Source organism: Microtus oregoni, unplaced genomic scaffold, assembly GCF_018167655.1.
Source record: "Microtus oregoni isolate MIOR12 unplaced genomic scaffold, Mior012 000009F_ref0000495, whole genome shotgun sequence".
NCBI classification, from domain to species: domain Eukaryota; kingdom Metazoa; phylum Chordata; class Mammalia; order Rodentia; family Cricetidae; genus Microtus; species Microtus oregoni.
Genome location: NW_024543068.1, coordinates 46,541,952 through 46,562,287, shown reverse-complemented (window position 1 = coordinate 46,562,287; position 20,336 = coordinate 46,541,952). Strand labels below are relative to the sequence as shown.

Here is a 20,336-nt window from a genome sequence, read left to right as displayed (position 1 = left end):
CCCACCCCAATCTTTGATCCCTGGCTATTGGTCCACCAGGGTCAGCTTTTAGGGGCAGCTATGTTCCTGCCTCCCTGAGCTGTTTCCAAGTGAAGCAGAGAAGTAGCCACAGCCAGGACTTGCCTTGGGCTGTAATAGACTGGACGAGTGTGCATAGCAGTGAAGGAAAAGAACAAGAGAACCAGGGGGTCTTGTCTTAAGTGTGTCCACTATTGTGAGTTTAGACTTATACTTAATTTTTATTATAAAATCTGCTTATATTCAAAACCTTGGTGAATTACAAAATGTATATAAGGTGGATTTTAGAGTCACTCTGTTTTATAGGCACATCTCTCTTCTTGGATAATTATCAACTAAAACGATGGGTAGTTTTATGGGAAATTAGGCTATGTCGCTTTAACTCAAGACTCCCTCGGAAAGCCCGACTGCCCCTCTGTGACAAGCATGTCCCTGTGGCCATGGCCAATGCCAGCCAAGAACTTTTGCTTCCTTGGGGCTGACAATGAAGCAAGTCTGAGCTCCCCACTGGTCATATTTATGAATTCTTTTTAAAAAGAAACTCAAACTAAATACATCTTTATTAATAGTTTTGTTTTTCATTTGGTTGTAATAAATTCAACTGTGGACAAAGAATATAAGAAAAAAACCAAAAGTAGAATTAACAATTAAACAAAAGCAAATTAAGTCCTCAGTGTGAAATCTAATGGGTATCAGATAATAAAAGGAATAATATTTAGATAAGAAAAATGATGAACCTGATGTCATTTTCAGTATTTTAATAGTACAATATTAATGCTGTCTATATAAAATGATATTTTACCATAGTGATATTTAAATTCAATTTGTAATTTTGAATGTTTCTTCCAAGGTATTTTTTTTTCAGTCTAACAATGATGAATTAAAGTGGCCAAATGATCACTTCTCAAGTGATAATAGAGACTGACCCCAGGGATTTGCACATGCTTAGAGTTTTCCTTTTATTTCCTCAGTATGAATAAATCAGCAGAGAATATTGAGGATCTTCGGGAGCTTATTCTGATCCATTCCCTTGTCTGATTTAGTATTTTTGCATCAATGATTATGAGAGAAAATAGCCTGTAATCCTTTTTATTTGTTCCATCTTTGTGTGGTTTAGATATCAAGGCAACTGTAGTCTCATAAGAAGAATTTGGCATTGTTTCTTCTGTTTCTATTGTGTGGAACAATTTGAGTGGTATTGGTATTAGATCTTCTTTGAAATTCTGGTAGAATTCTGTGCTGAGATCATCTAATTCTAAGTTTTATTATTATTATTTTGGTGGGGAAACTTTTAATGACTGTTTCTATTTCCTTAGCTCTATTGAAATTGTTTATCTGGTCTTGATTTAACTTTGGTATGTGGTACCTATGAAGAAATTGTCTATTTCTTTTAGATTTCCCAATTCTGTTTAGTACATGTTTTTGAAATATGATTCAGTAAGTCTCTTAATTTTCGCAGTATCTGTTGTTATATCCCCCTTTTGGTTTCAGATTTTGTTAATTCAGGTATTCCCTCTCTTGCTTTTTGTTGCGTTGTATAGGGATTTGTCTACCTTGTTGATTTCCTTAAAGAGCCAACTCTTTGTTTCATTGATTCTTTGCACTGTTCTCTTTGTTTCTGTTTTATTGATTTCAATCCTGAGTTTGGTTATTTCTTGCTATCTACTCCTCTTGTGTGTGTTTTCTTTTTTATTCTAGAGCTTTCAGTTGTGCTGTTAAGTTGCTAGTGTGAGATTTCTCCAAATTCTTTATGTAGACACTTAGTACTGTGTATTTTCCTCTTAGCATTGATTTCATGGTGTCTCGTAAGTTTGGGTATGTTATGCATTCATTTTCATTAAATTCTAGGAAGACTTTAATTTCTTTATTTTTTCCTTGACCCAGTGGTAATTCAGTTGAGAGTTATTTAGTTTCCGTGAGTTTCTAGGCTTTATGTGGTTTGTGTTGTTGTTGAACTCCAACTTCAATCTATGCTGATTGGATAAGATACAGGGTGTTATTACATTTTTTTGTATTTGTTGAGATTTGCTTTGTGACCCAGTATGTGGTCAGTTTTAGAGAAGGTTCCATAAGGTTCTGAGAAAGAGATATATTGTTTTGTGTTGGGGTAAATTATTCTGTAAATATCTAAGTCCATAACATCTGTTAGTTCCCTTATTTTTTTGTTTAGTTTCTGTCTGGAAACTAAACATTGGTGTGAGTGGGGCATTGAAGTCTCCCACTATTAATATGAGGTTTGATATGTGATTTAAACTTTAGTAATGTTTCTTTTATAAGTGTGGGTACCCTTGTATTTGGTGCATAGCTGATCAGAATTGAGAGTTCATCTTGATGCATTTGTCCTTTGATGAATATGAAATGTCCTTCTCTAGCTCTTTTGATTAATTTTAGTTTGCAGTCTATTTTGTTAGATATTAACAAAGTTACACTGGCTTGCTTCTTAGGTCCATTTGATTAGAAATTTTTTTCCGAATCCTTTACTCTGTCCTTGAAGTTGAGGTATATTTCCTGTATGCTGCAGAAGAATGAATACTGTTTTCAGATCCATTCTGTTAGCTTCTGTATTTTTAGTAGTGAATTTAGTCCATTGATGTTAAGAGAAGTTAATGACCAGTGATTCTTAATTCCTGTTATTGTTTTGGTTTTGGTGGTGGTGGTAGTGTGTGTGTTTTTCCTTCTTTGTGTTTTGCTGGTGTGATGTTATCTATTGCCTGTGTTTTTGTGGGTGCAGTGAACTTTCTTGGGTTGCATGTTCTGTTGCTGAATGTATTCTTACACTGGAGATTTTGCATCTGTTCTCCCAAATGGTGTGGGTTGTACCTGTGCCTATGGAGTCTTCTAGAGCTGCAGGGCAGAGTTGGCCACAGGCTGATGATGAGGTGGGTGGGGTTGGGCAGTAGAGTAGGTCTTGGGGGAACATAATCCAATGGTGTGGTGGCAGTGGTGGTGCAGCCTACAGGCCGGTCTTTCAACTTCTGGCTTCTGGGGACTGCCAAAATATATCTGTCTTAAAATTGGGAGTTCATACTCTTTGATTACCATCTTCCAATTTTCTCACCCCTCTCCAGCTTCTAGCAGTTACCTTTCTGCACTATTTTTGTTTGACTGGTTTAGATTCCATATATAATTAGAAATTTTTCTTTCTGAATTTGGTTTATTTCATATAGCATAATGACCTTTGATTTGCTATGCTGCAGATAGGACTTTCTTCTTTTGTAAGACTGCATAATATTCCTTCATTATATGCCAGTCACCATTACCTGCCCATCTGTCATTCGTTTCCCTGTCTTTATTCACAATGAGTGCTTCAGTGAGCACTGGGGGACTGAAACATCTTCAGGACGCTAATTTAATTCCAGGAAAGCTGGGAATAAAAATTTAAATGTCAAAACAATCCAGAGAAGAAATGTGAGGAAGGAAACAGAAATGAATATTTATTTTTAGAGATAGTCTCATGCATCCCACCCAATCTCATCATATAGATGAAATTGACCTTTATCTCTGATCCTCCAGCCTCCACTTTTCTGGTGCTGGCAAAATAGTTCTGTGCTACTGAAGTTCTGAATGCTATGAATGAATATTCATAGACACCACTGTTTTCGAGCTGCCTAGATGACTCATCAGCCAAAGGCGCCTGCCACCAAGCTGATGACCTGACTTCAATTCTCAGAGCTTACATGGTGGAAAGAGAGAACCAATTTCCACAACTTGTTCTCTGACCTCTGAACATGTGCCATGTTGTGTGCATACCTGAGCGCGCGCGCACACACACACACACACACACACACACACAAATTTTTTTTAAATTAAGCTTTAACAATGTAGATACCCTTTGTTTAAAATTATTTTGCTATGGTTCTGCTTTCTGAAAACTTCTACTATTCAAGACTAAATTCTTTATTTCTGTGATGTCATAATCATTTTTTTTGAGGCATGATTTCTTGTATCCTAAGCTAGCCTTGTATCCTAGAGTGGCCTAGAGCTTCCTGTGTCTCTGAGGACGACCTTGGGCTCCTGACCTCTAAGCTCTGGATGGCAGGAGTGTGCCGCCACACCCGCTTTGATGCCCTGCTGGGGCCACACCTAGAGCATCATGCACATCAGAAAACACCCTCCCCGCTGGGTCCCAGCCCCAGATTCAAGATTATTTTTTATAAGAAATTGATTGGTGTGTTCTAGACTCTGGCTGGTGATAGTTTACACACAGGCCTATGTAACTCCCTCTCTTGATTATTTTCTTGTTGTTGTCTACTTAAGAAGAAATCTGGGAAAACTAAAATTGTTTCTTTGTAATTCAGAAATCACTTTGCCCTCTGCTATTCCTTTTGCTTACCACAAAATATGAATTGTGATTCAGTTATATTTCACAGGCCAAGTGTGTTATTTAACTTCTTTAGTATGCCTTTCAATTTTTTTATTTCTATTAATTTCATTTGTTCTTAGACAATACCATACATGTATGCATTACACACTTCTCTACCATCCCTCCGTAGCCCAAATTCCTCCCCACACACTGCATTTTGATCCCAGGAAATGCCACTCCTTTACACAGCACTTAACACAGATCTTCTAAATTATATCACATTTGGGAATTTAACTTTAGAGTCTGATGAAACCTCTCAGTGCTCTCTGATTTCATAGCCCATATAAATTCTCTGGGGTGGCAAAGGCATCTGATCATTTTAGCTTCTGTAGTTCTAACTTTTAGTTGAGGCTATTCGGGTGGCCTGACAGAATTAGCCTGGAGATACTCAACACTTGTACTTACTTCACGTGTGTTTTTTACTCCATTGTAAGCAAATGGGAGCATCATGTAGCTCTTTAATTTGAAGTTTTAGAAACCGTTCCCTCTGTTATATGCTCTTTAGGAAATGCTATGTAACCAATACCAGGCAAGACTGTCACTCTCTGGGATGTAGTAGGTCAGCTAGTTCCCGCTCCTTCTATTGCTTCTCAGCCTCCAGCGAGCATAGTTGGCCACCCCCTTTGTCCTTGTTCTTCCTGCGTGCCCTCACTACTCACTATCCCCTAACACATGGGTTTCTCAGTTCCTCAGATTCTCAGTCTGTGACTCAAGACAGGTCAGAAGTCACTACTCTAGAGAATATTCTCTCTCCTCCCAACAAACATACTTTGGAGACCTTCACTGAGAAGCTAAATAAAATGTAAAAGTAACCTGATGGTACCTGGATATCTCTAAACACTCTAATGAATTCTGTACTCAGAACTCTTCATTAACCCCCAATATCCATCAGTAAATGAAGACAGTTATATTTACTGGGACTGGATCTAATGCGAAGCAGTTTGCATTACTTAGAAACCATGTACTAGAATTCATAATTTTAATAGTATATGCCATTATTTATGGTTATTATACTATTTTAGTAACTGAGAGAATCTTTCTATAACAAAAAGTGAAGATGCATGAACTCTAAATTATTTTTTATAATAAATTCTAATATTTTATTTGCACAACTTCCGATTATTTGATCTTTCAATCAGTGTGTATGGTGCTGCAATATGATTGTTTGTGTGTTTTGTTTGTTTTGTTTTCTGTTGTGTATTTAGTTCGAGCAGTAAACCCCAGGATCAGCAATCTCTCTGCCGCAGCCGCTGAGACGTATGCCAATATCAGTTGGGAATATGAGGGACCAGAGCATGTGAAGTTTTATGTTGAATATGGTGTAGCAGGCAGTAAGACATGATTTATTACCCTGCTTTCAATTTGGGGGACACATTTTAGGAGACTAAGAATAATGTTTAGGATTTACCATGGGCCACATTGAAAAATAACTTGATCCTACCAAGAGAATCAGCATCCTTAGAATAAAGTCATAGTGAACTGCAAGCCTCTATTTCATGTATAAATACGAATACTCTGTTACTGATAGGGTCAGAAGCTCACTGCATGTTATTTTTCATGTCAGAGATCTTTACATTGGTTCTGTAAATATAACATGTAGACAAAACTAATAACATTTAAGTACACATAAGACAACTTTTTTTTTTCAACCTGAAATTTCTAGCAGTAGAAATCAAACTGAAAGGAAAGAATTCGTTTTACCCAAATTAACCCAACCAAATTTTAGAGTAAATGGAAGAAAATTAAAATTGTAGACGCATCTGTTTTGTCTTGCTGTTTTATGTATTCCTGAGTCAGCTCTGTTTGCATATAGCCACGTTTCCTGGAAGGTGCAGGCGGGCTGAGATTCCAGTGACTCATGAGAACCCACCCCTCTCTCAGTGCAGTGGGCTCTGCATGTCACAGGCTGAACGGCCAATGAATGCTTACATAAACATCTGACAAAATGTTCGACACCATTCAACTTCCTGTTCAGGCCTTTATCGGGCAAATATATGTTTTTGCAAACAACCATCCCTTCGGAAAAATCAATACTTGGGAAATGTTGAATCTGTAACTTGGATATAAAGGCATTTAAATTTACCAAAAGATTATTCTTACAAATCTTTATAAACATTTCTCATAGTTCACTGTAGCTACTTAATTTGTAATAGTTATTAATGCAAACATCTTGGGAGAAACTCAGCCATTTTGTGAGGCAAGAGCAGAAGAGGCAGTATTCTTTGTATCAAAAGATTTAATGGCCAGGATGGGATTTGTGCATTTGTTTACACACTAGGTGTCCAATAGGTTTCTTTTTGAGGGTATTTTCACTTAGCTCCTCATTTTAAGTGATTTATTTGACACAATTAGATCTTTAATAATCTAAAATGATACATTTATTCACACTTGGGGTTTTAATCTTTACTTAAGAGACAATTTTCCTTTCGTGAAGAATTAAGTAACTTCTGGTCCTTAAAATGTTCAAATTTGTTTTTGTTTGTTTGTTTTTGTTTTTGCAAAATTTCCATAGGCAAAGAAGAATGGAGGAAGGAACTTGTAAATGGTTCTCGAAGCTTCTTTGGGTTAAAGGGTCTCATGCCAGGAACAGCATACAAAGTGCGAGTTGGTGCTGAGGGGGACTCTGGTTTTGTGAGTTCAGAGGATGTGTTTGAGACAGGCCCAGGTGAGGCACACACCACCCCAGTTCTGGCTCATGCTCAGGAGTAGAAGACAACAGACACTCTAGTCAGAGGCTGATGCGGGTGGAGCTCGCAGGGCTATGGATCTCATGTGTGGGGCCCTGTTGGGTTGGGAATTTGCATTTTAATTATGTTTGGCTTCTTTCATTAAATGAATTACAAGATTGGGAAGATCCCTTTTCTATTGACCTTCTTGACCAAAACCATTTAAAAGACTGAAGTGTAATTTTCACTTACATTATGGAGAATTCAATTTTTTAATAATTTCCATATTTAAAATTTCCCTGAATTAAATTGACATTAATGTTTGAAATGCTTTTTAGGTTGGAATTATATCTAAGAGAGTAAAAATTCTTTATATCACAATGGATTATAACCCAGCAGAACCCTCCAACATGGTTAGATGATCAATACAGTGTTATTAAGTTTATACAAAAGAAATTCTATAAATCTAATATTGTATTTTATTGCAAAAGTTGCCTGTTTATATGTGTTTTAGTTTTGTTAATACTATTCAGAGTTTGCTAGGATAAAAGCAAAGTTTTAAAAAGATTATAAAATGTAAATAAAATAATATTTATTATTTATTTATATATTTAAATAATACTTATTATTTAAATATTTACTGCCAGTATAGAAAATAATCTCTGCTTTCTCAGATTGAAGCAGGAACCGTTTGGTGTGTGTTCATCCTATAGTTCATACATCCATCTTCTGTTGAGTCATGACACACATTCTTGATGAGATGTTACATACCTATGTCTGTAGGAACCAAAGACAAGATGGAGTGTCTAGTTGAATTAACAAAACATGGTTTTTAAAGTAATTTCTTATCATTTAAAAATACTCACCTAGGAAAGTTTTTAAAAGAGAAAGAAACCAAACTTAGTACTAAATAATTTACCAAATAAGTCTTTCTAAAGATACATCTGCTAAAGTCAGCATGTTTTAAGAAAATTCCTGTTATTCGGTTCCTTCTATTTCCTATCCATTTACATACATAGTTTAGGAAAGGAATTAATTCTGAAAGGGGGCTTCTGAATAACTCGGCTCTGAAAGACTTTGCTTGTTGTTACTGGTGATTATTAATTTCAGAATACAAGAAGCTAGACTAGGAATAAAATACAGAATTTAGTCAGCCTACTGCACGACACGCAAGTGCTTTTCTCGTTCCATTCCTATAGCACTGCTCTAAAGTGGGGACTGTGACTGCCCACTTGCACCATGTGCCAGTCTTCAGTGACAGCTGCAGTAGAGTAGCTGGGACGAGAAGTCTGACCTTCCAGTCCCAGAGAGAGGCCCCAGTCACAGTCACTGTACAAAGTTGCAGAAGCCTGCCTCTAAAGGACCAGGTTGTCTCAGAAACAGTGGCTTCAATGAGCCTTCATACTTCTTTATTGTGCTTTTCTTAGCCTCTAAGGCCTGCATGTCCTCCCAAATTACAGATTAATTGAATTCACTTCCAAAATTAGCTCACATCGTGTTTGTCGTTTTGCAAAACCAAAGATGTCTTCTTTAAAAAAAAATATTTTCCTCATTGGGAGATGTTTACCTTCCCAGTGGCAAGTGCTAATTTTATTCAAGATGAGTGAGTGGAACGAGAGGGACATGGGACATTACTGTAAGCCACTGATAATATTAGGATGAGGCACGACCTTTTACCTACTCACTGACAACTAGAAAGAGCAGTTTTGATTAAGTTCTAGTAATGATCCAAAATAACAAATCCCCTCCTCCCAAGGGGCAGGGCCCTGTCCTTATGGTCATGAAATGTATTCCATGTGGACACTCTCTCTGCTATTCTGACTGTCTCGCCGCACTAGGTTGTTTCCTCAAAGTCTAGGGCATCAACATTCAATAGGGAAGCAAACCATTTGGCTAAGTCTTGACTCTGTCCATGGGCTGCGTTCCAGGAACTCAACTTTCCCTGCAGAGTTCTCGGTACATGGTATTATCTCCACCTTTAAGCCTGTAACTAGGATACCACCGCCTGTGCCAGGCAGCACACACTGAGACAGAAGGCAGCAGGACCATGGGGAGCCTGGTGTTCTGCTCTATTCCTGCCCCATCTCTCCTCACCACTGCCCTTCTGGCCTCCTTATCTGTCACCCCTCAGTTGTGGAGCCCCTCTCTTCCATCATCAGGGATTTAAGACAGATCCGTTCTTGGGCCCAACTCTTTTCTGCTGATTCTTCAGGCTTTTTTCAAGTTCATTCTTTCCATTTCTGACTGTTTTAACTGGACAGAACATTTCCACGCTTTGCGAATTCTTCATAAATAGTAATCATATATCTCACTCTATGATTTGGAGGACCAAAGAACACTTTTCTCAGAGATATCCCACCTTGCAGCACAGGCTATCCATGTCACACCAAGCAAAATAAGAACAGCAAACTGTTCTGAAACTTCTAGGCATCAAGGCAAGGCTCCTCACTTCTCTGCCTTATTTTGTATTTGCATACTCCTTATATGTGTTAGTTTAATTATCACCTTGCCAATAATTCAAGCATATGTTTTTACTATAGAAATTCCAGATGAAAAGAAAATCTACTTTCCCTTTATAACTAATACCCACCTGTGTCAGTGGCCTTTTCCTTTGCTGTGACCTGACAGGATATAGCTTAGGAAGGAAGGGTTTATTTTGGTCAGTGGTTAAGAGTCCAGTTTATCAAGGTAGTGACAGCATGGTGAGAGGAGTAGCAAGTGGCTATTGCAACAGGGCCTGAGGCTGCTTGCTCACAACTTGGCAGACCAGAATGCACGCAGTTAGGATTGGGGGACGAGGCAATAAAACTCCAAGACCTCTCTTTGCTGACCCACACTTCCTTCAGCAAAGTTTTACCTCCCAAAGATTTGAAAACCTCCCAAAAGAGCAACAGCAGCTGGGGACCACGTGTTCAAACACTTGGGCTATGAGAGTTATTTCACAGTCAAACCCCTTTTTCCAAGAAGGAAAATGCCCTAGGTTTCACCTGTGTCTGTCTGTCTATTTCTGTCTATGTGTGTATGTATGTATGTATGTATGTATGTATGTATGTATGAATGAATGTATACACCTGCTCACTTGTTATGATTGGCTAGTCTTAAGTAATAGATTGGAGAAATGCCAAGCACTCTTTTCTTTAATATAAAAGCAAAAGTTCAAAGTTAACATGAAAACCTTTGGCCAGCTATCCAGGGAGCAGCCAGTTTTGCACAGCTCCTTAGGAGTAGCTGCTGGGAAGTGGCTCAGTTGGGAAAGCCTCCATTTGTGGAAGGCAGTGTCAGCGCTAACTCTTGAGCATCTCACATCTTTATCCCACCAGTCTCATTTGAGTTAATGTAAGATAGAAATGCTGAAACTATTTATAACAATGCCATAATTCATTAAGCATCCCATAATCAAGTACTCCCAGGATTAGCATAATTTTTGTCATGTGGTTTGGGACTCAGTTTTGAGTAAAAGTGTGCAGAGATCTTGTACAAATTGCCAAGACTATTTTTCCAAAGAGAATTTAATGAATTTTTCAAATAATTTACCTGTTCTGAAATGGATTATTCTAAAGCAGTTCATTATATATTCAGACATTTCTGGATTTGGTGTCTGGACATGTTTTCGGGAATGCATTATATCAGGACAGTTAAAAATCTTAGTAGCATGCTCACTAACTGAAGATAGACAGGACAGACAGACATTAGGTCCCTTCCAACTCTTGGGGCATCTCTTGTTCTCACCCTCTCTGGCTTTGGGATTGTCATAATGCCCATCTCAGAGGACTTTTGTGAGGATTAAAAGAGATCCATCCTGCCTTCAGTACAGTTCTTAGCACAGAAGAGTGGTCCAAGTTGTTAGCTGTTGTTATCATCATCACTACCACCACTGCTACCACCGCCACCATCATCATCACCACTGACAAAATCATCACCACCACTGATGTCATCATCAGCAAGACCAGTGCCATCACCACCACCACCACCACCACCACCACCACCACCATCACCACTGACATCATCATTACCACCACTGACATCACCACCACCACCACCACCATCACCACCACTGACATCATCATTACCACCACTGACATCACCACCACCACCACCATCATCACCACCACTGACATCATCATCACCACCACTGACGTCATCATCACCACCACTGACATCACCACCACCACCATCACCACCACTGACATCATCATTACCACCACTGACATCACCACCACCACCACCATCACCACCACTGACATCATCATTACCACCTCTGACATCACCACCACCACCACCATCATCACCACCGCTGACATCATCATCACCACCACTGACGTCATCATCACCACCACTGACATCATCACCACCACCACCACTGATGTCATCATCACTACTGCCACCACTGTGACATGTGGATGAAAGCCAGAGCTGTTTGTACTCAAGTTCTACATGTGCCTGGGTACAGTACAGCTCAAAAAATCCTCTGAATAATGAGACAGAAAGGGGCTTTTGGCCTTCAGTTTATGTTCCAAATAATATATTTCCATTTCGATCATATCTCTTTTTTTAATTTATTTATTTATGTACTCACTCGATCATATCTCTTAAACATATCTCCAGACATTGTTTTACATTTCATTTCACACTTGATTTCAACCATCCCCCCCTCCCCCCGCCTGTGGCAAAAATGACACAATGCGATGCTACTTTCGGAGCCTATGGGAAACCTGGGTTGTGATTATTTCTGCATCCAGAGACCATGCACATCTAACCCAATGATGAAACTTTTTCAGAAGAAACTCAGATTAAAGGCACACTATATGTATGGATGCAGAAGAATAAAACCTTCTATGTCGTTTATGTTTAAAAAGAAAAAGCAAAGGTCTTTAATAAAGGGTTCATGCAAACATTTAAACCCATTTTTGTGGGTGTGTCTGAGTAGCCACTGATACTGCACTTTGTCCATTGTTGATGACACTTTTTCATAATACCGAACCATTCTTATGGGCTTTGCATACTATGAGTAGCTGAATAAAAAAGTTTCACATCATTTACTCAGACAGAATAGATGGAAACGTAAAGAATTGGATGCATGTAAGTGAGTATTTTCTCTTCAAACTGTTCATTTATTCCAATAATGGTTCTGTTGATCAAATATATTTTGAGGTTCTTTGGATAATAGAGCCCAGACAATAACAATTACTGATACTTTGAGAATAGATTTAATATTCTCAGGATTTCCATTCAGAAATGGAGGTGTTGTGTAAAATAACAATTCTGGTGTTCATCAGTGGCTTTCTTGCATGGGCCATTTTCTTTTCTTTTCTATCCCCCCCCTTTGTTTTTTTGAGATTTCTAAACAATGAAAAAAGAACTTCATTCTTTCACTGATATTTTAGTCTTCCAAGGTAGTTTCTTTTGAAGAGAAAATACTCCATTAGATGTATGCATTCTCTTTTGTTTAAAATTCAATTTTATATTCCTTTCATACATCATATCCACTTTACACTCCCAAATAATAGATTTTAATTGGTTTGAGAATGCAGTTCTGCTGACAGTGTGTAGCTTCAGTAAGTATGAATCTAGTGTTTATCAGGGTGCGGCAGTATTTAATCTCATTAACGTCGGGATTTCTCTAGTTCAATGTTTACATAATGAAGGCTTTTTAAAGTTAAGTTTGTCATTTCTCTACGATGATTGACAGATTCCAATTTGGAATCCTGTGAAAAGTACATAAAGGCTCATATACTGTGGCAATTGTTTTTTAATGAAGAGACCAGCATGGAACTGACCTTGGCATTAACCCATTCCTACTGCTGCCATTGGTTTGTTTTGCAGCGATGGCAAGCCGGCAAGTGGATATTGCGACCCAGGGCTGGTTCATAGGTCTAATGTGTGCCGTCGCCCTCCTCATCTTAATTTTGCTGATTGTTTGCTTCGTCAGAAGAAACAAGGGTGGTAAATATCCAGGTAAGAAGGATTCAAAATGCTTTCTAGTGCTGCTGATTTATCTGCTAAACTGAAACGAATAATGGAGATAGGAAAGGGCACAGCGTATCTTCTTAGAGCCGTACGTTGAATTTCTTCGTCAAACCATTTTGACCCCTCTTTATATTGTGGAGACTATCATGGGTCCTAGGGTGCATGAAGAAATATGTCAGTTAGTTCTCCAATGAAGCCTGTTTCCATAGGACCCAAAAGGTTATAAATACTGAAGTAGGACCTAACATCACTTTACAGGAGAAGAAGGGGACAGCGTGTACAATTTTCAGAATACAAGAACTGGTGTGACATTGCATTATGGTCCCTGCAAGGTTGATGAATTCCTGTCTTCTTGACTAGACCATTTCATCCTCTGATTAAAAACATTAATTTTTTTTAAAACACTACATAAGAGCATGTTTACAAGAATGTTTGTTACCATCAATATGCTCATAAATAGGCTGGAAAATATAGAAGAAATTTGAGAAACTTAAAAATCATTTCTTCATTGGGGAAAAAAAACTGAAGTATCTTGATGTGTACATTGATCTAGTAAATATCAAAGCCTACTCAAGGCCACATCAGAAACATGTCTGCATGGTATCTACGTATGTAGAGATTATCCTTCCTCTGCTTCTCAGCCCGCCCCTGCAAATACTAAACAAGGAAGTTCAGGATCAATGGGTAATGCTGTCCTTCAAATTTTTCAGTTAAAGAGAAGGAGGATGCTCATGCAGACCCTGAAATCCAGCCCATGAAGGAAGATGATGGGACATTTGGAGAGTACAGGTGAGCCCTTGCTCCTTCTGGCCCTGCTTTCCCTGCCCCCCTAGGCACTACCCTCAGACACTCGCTGAGTTCTGAGAGCAGATTTGAATGACTAGTGGGCCCTGCCTGACAGTTATTAATTTAGAAAAAAGTCCATGTCAATATATCCTCCTTCTTGATTAAAATATTGTGACTAAAAGCTTGTCATTAAAACATAGGTATCCTTGTAAAAAAATACTTCCATTGTCGTCATATGTTTAGGATCAGAATATTATCTTTTCCGGAGACACGAGCTGTGCTGTTCAGCCTAGGATTGTCACTGTGTTGCAGTGAGAACACGAAGAATCCTGCACAGCTTACAGTGTGAGGGAAACATGCATTTATAAAACCCATGTTAGCGGGACTGCCCTCTGCTTCTGTTTCACTTTAGTTTTGAGTCCGAATCTCATTATGTAGTTCAGGCAAGCCTGGGATTCAGTACATAGGCCAGGCTGGCTCCAGACTCACAACCCCACTACCTCAGTCTTGTAGGTGCTTCAAGGGAGAGAGAAAGTGGATGTAAATGTGTGTGCTGAGGACCAAGTCCAGAGCTTTGCACAGACTAGGCAAGTGCTCTACTTCTGAACTACATGCCCGGCCCCAAGACTTTCTAATCTCAGATTAATAAAAGCGTTTTCTTTAATAAGACCCATCCCCCTGACCTTTAGTCCATAAAATAGGCTAATTTGAAGCTGTTAATTATTAAGAATTGTCACAGCCATTTATGGTGAACATTAACTCAATGAATGCCAATTCTGCAATCTTAATTTAACTCCATATTAAGAAAAGCATCTAGCACAACCTGTCTACCTTCTTTTAATTCCCTTCACACAAAACTATTCTTGCCTTGACACTTCATGTCTTTCACAGAGAGGAATGATTACTTTAGAACATCACTAAAAACAGAGTAAGTTTTATCATGTATTTAATGCCCTCAAATAACTCTACTTATGGAATACCCTTTATAACTTAGTTATTCATAACATAAAATATAATCTTCTAAATATACATGAAGCTCATATTGTGGCTATTTTTATAGAAGAAAATACTTTTAGGTGAAATAAAAGATTCACTATTGTGATATCCAAGGCACCTTTGTAGATAGATATTTGCATCAGGTACTACCTGCCTCTGTATCTCATTTTTTGGTATTCCCTTGTCATTATTATTCATAAGGGGACCACAGCCAATGCCAACATAGGAAATGTAAAGTGGATTCAGAAAATCCATGTATTTCAGCATGAGTTTTCATTGCAGTGTCCATGCAGGTGTGAGCTTGTTGGGCCTCCAGTGTCTCCGCACCTACACTGCTCCCCTTCTCAACAGAAAGAGCGGATATTTCTCAAAGCTCTCACAATTTCTGTAGTTCAAAATACCATAACAATGTCTTGTAAGGGTTATGGTGATGCCAGGTATTGGGTCTGGAACCCGAAGAGTTTGCAAACCTAAGACAGGACCCGCCCACTATGACCAGTTTTCCATAGTGCACAAGAGCAGCCCCCCGGTGTGCATAGCCCTTGGCAAGGGGTCTCACTCTGTAAGAGCAAAATCCTCACGGGTGTAACTCACTTTTCTACCTGTTTCTCCCACGCACAGGTGAGCTGACACTAATTAAAGGACATCCTTGTAAAGTTTATGTGACTATGACCTCATACAGGCTGTGCACACCATTCCCTTATTTATTGATATGAAGCTACATCTTCAATACAGAAAAAAATACATTTGCATGAATTAGAAATAAGCCATTGTATGTCATGCATTCTTCACATTCTGGTGGATTCATATTCTTATCATGCGTAAGCAAATGTGGCAATGTACTGCTCATTTCAAAGCCCTCAAAATATCATATAATTGATATTATATTGATGTGCAGCCAAGATCCAGGACAATGTGACTTTGGGTGACTAGGCTAACACCACTAAACCTTGATTTAAGTAAGGGTTGTGGCTTATGAACTAGCTTGGAATCAAAAGGCTATTAATTTTTCTTTCAACTTAGCCATTGCCTCTGATTCCTTTATGATACCTAATTTATATCCTTCTCAATTATCCTCATGTAGACAAAATTTCTAGCATCCAAACATCTTCAGAGGTTGCTTTTTTAGTGCTGTACTCTCTATGAATGAGCCGACAGTTTCCAGCATGGTTCTGTTTTCGGAGCAGTACATCGCAAGTACTAGCTTGTATCTTCATAGTCATGACTAGATTTACATCTACCAGTTCTCATTTCTTTGTCTCAGCATTAATTCATACGTGTGCTGTGTCTGTGAAGCGTTTTCAGATGGCTATCTTTGGCTTCTGCCAAAGTTTCTCAGGATATAGAGACTTTCCGTTTGGGCCTATTGAATAGAAGCCCAATAGACATGAAGACAAAAACCCTTGTCACTCATGTAATGACATTAATCCTGGAGAAGCCAAAGGAGATAAAGTTCTGATGGATGTCTTCAACTCAAAGCACAACTTGGAGGTGTGATTTTGAATGAATTTTCAAGTTTGTGAATCACTCATGTGAAATTGCATCTCCCAGATTGCAGGCCGCTGTTGTAGATATGACCTTGGCCTTAGGCACTCAGATATTTCCTCAGGTTTATTCCCTTTGGTTCTTCTTACTTAGGCCCTTTCAATCTGAGAGTCATAATTAATGAAAACGGTTCCAACTATTTATGGAGAATTATTTGTTGTAATGGTACATTTGAGTGTTATTCTTTTCCCTAAATCACCGGGGTCCTTTCTCTACTTTGCACCTGCTAGAAGTTTCGAGCTCTGTATTTTTTTATTGAATCTTAGTCTCCAGAATTCTGAAAAAGAACTATAACGCTAGTCTCATGCGGACACACAATTAGTACTATTGCCAAAATGTAAATTAATTTCATTTGTGTTTCACACACTCTCTAGTCTGAGGATGGAACAATTCTACCTGGTTGGCTCCAAACCAGAGAAAATGTTGTAGTGCAAAGAGGGATAGAACTCCCATAATGGCCAAATCTGATTTTTTCCATATACTGTATCCCCATACCCTCAGTCCAACACCCATCCCTAAGCAGCTACCCTCTCTCAGAAGCCTGCAGCTTTCTTTGTTTGTCTCTTTAATTATACAGACAGTAGGATCTGCATCCTTACTAGCATATAGAAAAATCAAAGAAACAGTGCAGCCAACTATGTAAGTATTTCCTTATTCTTTAGATGCATTCTCTTTAAAAACAAGAGTGAGCCTAGGCTGTAAACTGTATATGCCTATGCTGTGTGATTTGCTGCTCAAATGGAGAATTTTGCTATGGGAATCTTGTTATTCATATGACCACAGCCCTGTTGCCAGCTTGCTAACTCTTTCTCAAAGTCTGGCTGATACAAGCCATGCGGTTTCACTTGTTACATACTTCAAGCTTATCTTGCTCACAAATATGAACTGGATGTAAGAAAATAATGATGAACTTTGAAAGTGTGCCAGCATAAGGTTTGAATGCATGTATGTCAATAACACTGTTGTGTAATTTGATCATAATTGGATGGTTGCTGCAAGAAAATCATATGTAATTATCAGACTTATTTATGGTTGCTGGTTTTTATTTTGGTAAACATTTCATGGATGTGAACCAAGCACCACAGGGAAAGAAATGAATGAACTCCCTAAAATGTATTCTCAGTAAGGAAGAATAAAAAATACAAGCTAATGCTTTGTCTGCTATTAAAACATTAAGAAGGAATGAAAAAATTTAATGTTAGAATTCTAAAGCATATCTTGGTTTCCTCTATTGTAATTTTAACATAAGTTTACCCAATAGATGTTTTTAGAGTGTGTACTATAGACCTTAGAAAACTTGAGCACAATAGAATTTGGCCCCTCATTGGGAGTTTATAATCTAGTGATGGATATAGAGAACTACCAACAACTTGATGGGTGTGTGAAAATGTTATTGCTTTTTCTTATTGTATTGCTTGATACTCCTGGGTAATTTTCATTAGTAGTGCTGAAAACAGCCAAATGTGGTAGCCCATGTCTGTATTCCTAGCACTTGGGTGGCAAGGCCAGGAATATGAGAAGTTCAAGGTCATCTTCAGCTACATAGCAAGTTTGAGAGTGTTAGGCTCATAAACATAAAGGAGGGAGAGGATGAGTAAAAGGAAGAGAGAGAGATAAGGAAGAGGAGACAAGACCATCCTTACCATTATTTATGATTCCAAGCAGAACAGTTCAGCAGTGGCCATCAAGGATTCTGTTTACTATAGTTTTCACATAGGCATCCTTAACAAGCTTTCCTTTTCTAGGGTATTAAAGTTTTCTTCATGAATGAGTGTTGAACTCTGTCATATTCTTTTCCTTAAATCTACTGTGATGATAATGGTTTTACTTTCTTTCTACAAAAGTAAAAATGCTAAATTTCATAAATTATATTTTCATTCTAAGTCAAACTTGCATTCCTAAACTTGATCCTAAACTTGTATATGCTATTTTATCTCTTCAGTGGTTGTCTACATTTGACTTGTTGTAAGTTCAGGTCTCCTTGTCGAAGTTCATGAGTTGCATCCGCCTATAGCTTGACTTTTTTGTGGCATTTTTGTTGGTTTTAAATATCATTGTCATTAAAATGTTCCACAACATTATTACAGAGCTTCTGACATGGACAAGCTTTAACAAGTGCAAGTCAAACGTTGGATCTTTTTCTGAGCATGCTCTGCGGCACAGTGAATGGGAGTAATGCCAAGCTTCTGGTTTCTTCCAGACATCCTTATGCCTTCATCTTCCTTGTTGCTCCATAACCAATCCATCAGGAAGTCCTCCTTTCTCTTATTTCCAAAATACGACCACAAGCTTAACACTCTGTATAAACTTCTTCAACCTGCCACCCTGGTCCAAACTAGAGTCATCTCTCTCCCAAATGATGGAAATAATCTCATGACTCTACTGCAGAGCTTTGCAGACTCTCCCTTTTCAAGAGCCCCTGGCCAATGTTCTAGATTTTGCAGCCCACATAGTCTTACCTGCAATTCTACTGATGTAGCCGAAAGGGGGCCATGAGCATCAACAGTAAAGAAGTCACAAGTGGGTGTGGCTCCAGTTTGCAGGAGTTTGTCAACCCCTTCTCTCAAGGCAGACTACTGTCAACATTGGATGACAGAGTTCATGCTTTTGGAGTAATATGGGTCAGACTGCAGTTCTCACCCATGAAACCCCACCCCCCCCAGCGCCTCCATCTCCTAAACAGAGGCTTGTCAGTGTCCATGAAACCCTGGCCTACACCTTCCACCTCCAACTACTCTCTTTCTCACTTACTCATTCAATTCTTGCCACAGCAAGATCCTTGCTGTTTCTAGAACATATCAGGCCTGCCCTGCCACAGATCATCTGTGCTGCTTGATGCTTTTGCCATAGTTGAGCTTGCTCTAGTCATCCATGGCCAACTTAGCTCTTAGACCCTTGGTCAGATGGTGCTTTTGAACAAGACCTTCCCTGGATAGCTTCTGTCAGCCCCGCCTCCTCTTCCATTCTCTTTACTCAATTCTAGATTCTCTGCAGTACTGATCATTTGGCATAATGAATTTTCCCTACCATGTTGGTTATTAACTACACTTTACCCCACTGGTTATAAGGTCAGCATTTTAGTCTGTGTTGTTTGTTTCTATATCCACAAAGCCAGAATGACATCTGTCTTAGAGTAGGTACTTAGTGAATGTTAGATGAAGGGAAGACAGGATCAAAGAAATGACATAATGAGCATCTTCCTATAATGTATTCCTGGGGCTGTTATTTCCACTAAGTAGAGTAATAAGTGGAACTCGGGTGGCAAAATGCTGCTTGTCATTGAACTCTTTAGGGGCATACACATTAGAGATATTCAAGCAAAGTACAGAAGTTCACAGCTAAATCTCAAAGATGTCATGTAAGCTGCTTTTATAATAAGTTGGGTTTTGTGGGTGCTATGTCCTCTGAAATGCTCCCCTCAACAGGCCACCTCAATGACCTCTGATGTCATCAAGTTGTGCAGATTGTTCAGATGGCAGTGTGTACTTGTGTATTAGCTGAACAGGTCATTTTTGATAGCACATCAAAGTTGGACATATTTTTCTTGGAGAGAAAATTAGGAGATTGCTAGAAGAAGGTATTGCCAAAGGAGACAGATTTATTTATCTTTAAATCTTGGAGCTTGACTAGGAAAAAAAAATCAGTCTTACTAACAATGATCTTAGCACCAGTTTTTGTTAAAATACTAAAGTTACAGTGACCCCTTTGTACATCAAGTACATCAGGGCTCTTAGACAAGTAAGAGCCTATTTCACACAGTTTTTTGGCTATTTTTTCCCAAATGTTACCTGTGAAGGAGTCAGTCACTGTCCCTATGTATATGACCCTATTAGTGGATGATCTTAAATTCAATGACATATGTGGCCACGTTTGTGGACATTCTTAAACACACTAAACACTCTTTTGTTTTCAGAAGTTATGCTTAAGGGTTCAGCAAAGAAATAAGCAAAATAATAATAGGCTCCCATAATGCTTTGCCAAAGTACAAGCCTTGG

At 38.6% G+C, this 20,336-nt stretch overlaps 1 protein-coding gene across 37 annotated transcripts in view; it reads left to right on the top strand.

The window, feature by feature from the left end:
* Positions 1 to 20,336, top strand: part of Nrcam (neuronal cell adhesion molecule) — a 265,879-nt gene that overhangs the window by 232,638 nt on the left and 12,905 nt on the right. For 20 of the 37 annotated variants that reach the window (XM_041658275.1, XM_041658272.1, XM_041658271.1 and 17 more), the window contains 2 exons: positions 12,871 to 13,002; positions 13,725 to 13,803. In XM_041658275.1, the coding sequence (XP_041514209.1) occupies positions 12,871 to 13,002; positions 13,725 to 13,803 (211 nt within the window). Of the gene's footprint in view, positions 1 to 5,586; positions 5,713 to 6,893; positions 7,047 to 12,870; positions 13,003 to 13,724; positions 13,804 to 20,336 lie in introns of all 37 variants that reach the window. The other 17 variants (XM_041658260.1, XM_041658259.1, XM_041658258.1 and 14 more) reach the window with 1 other exon arrangement.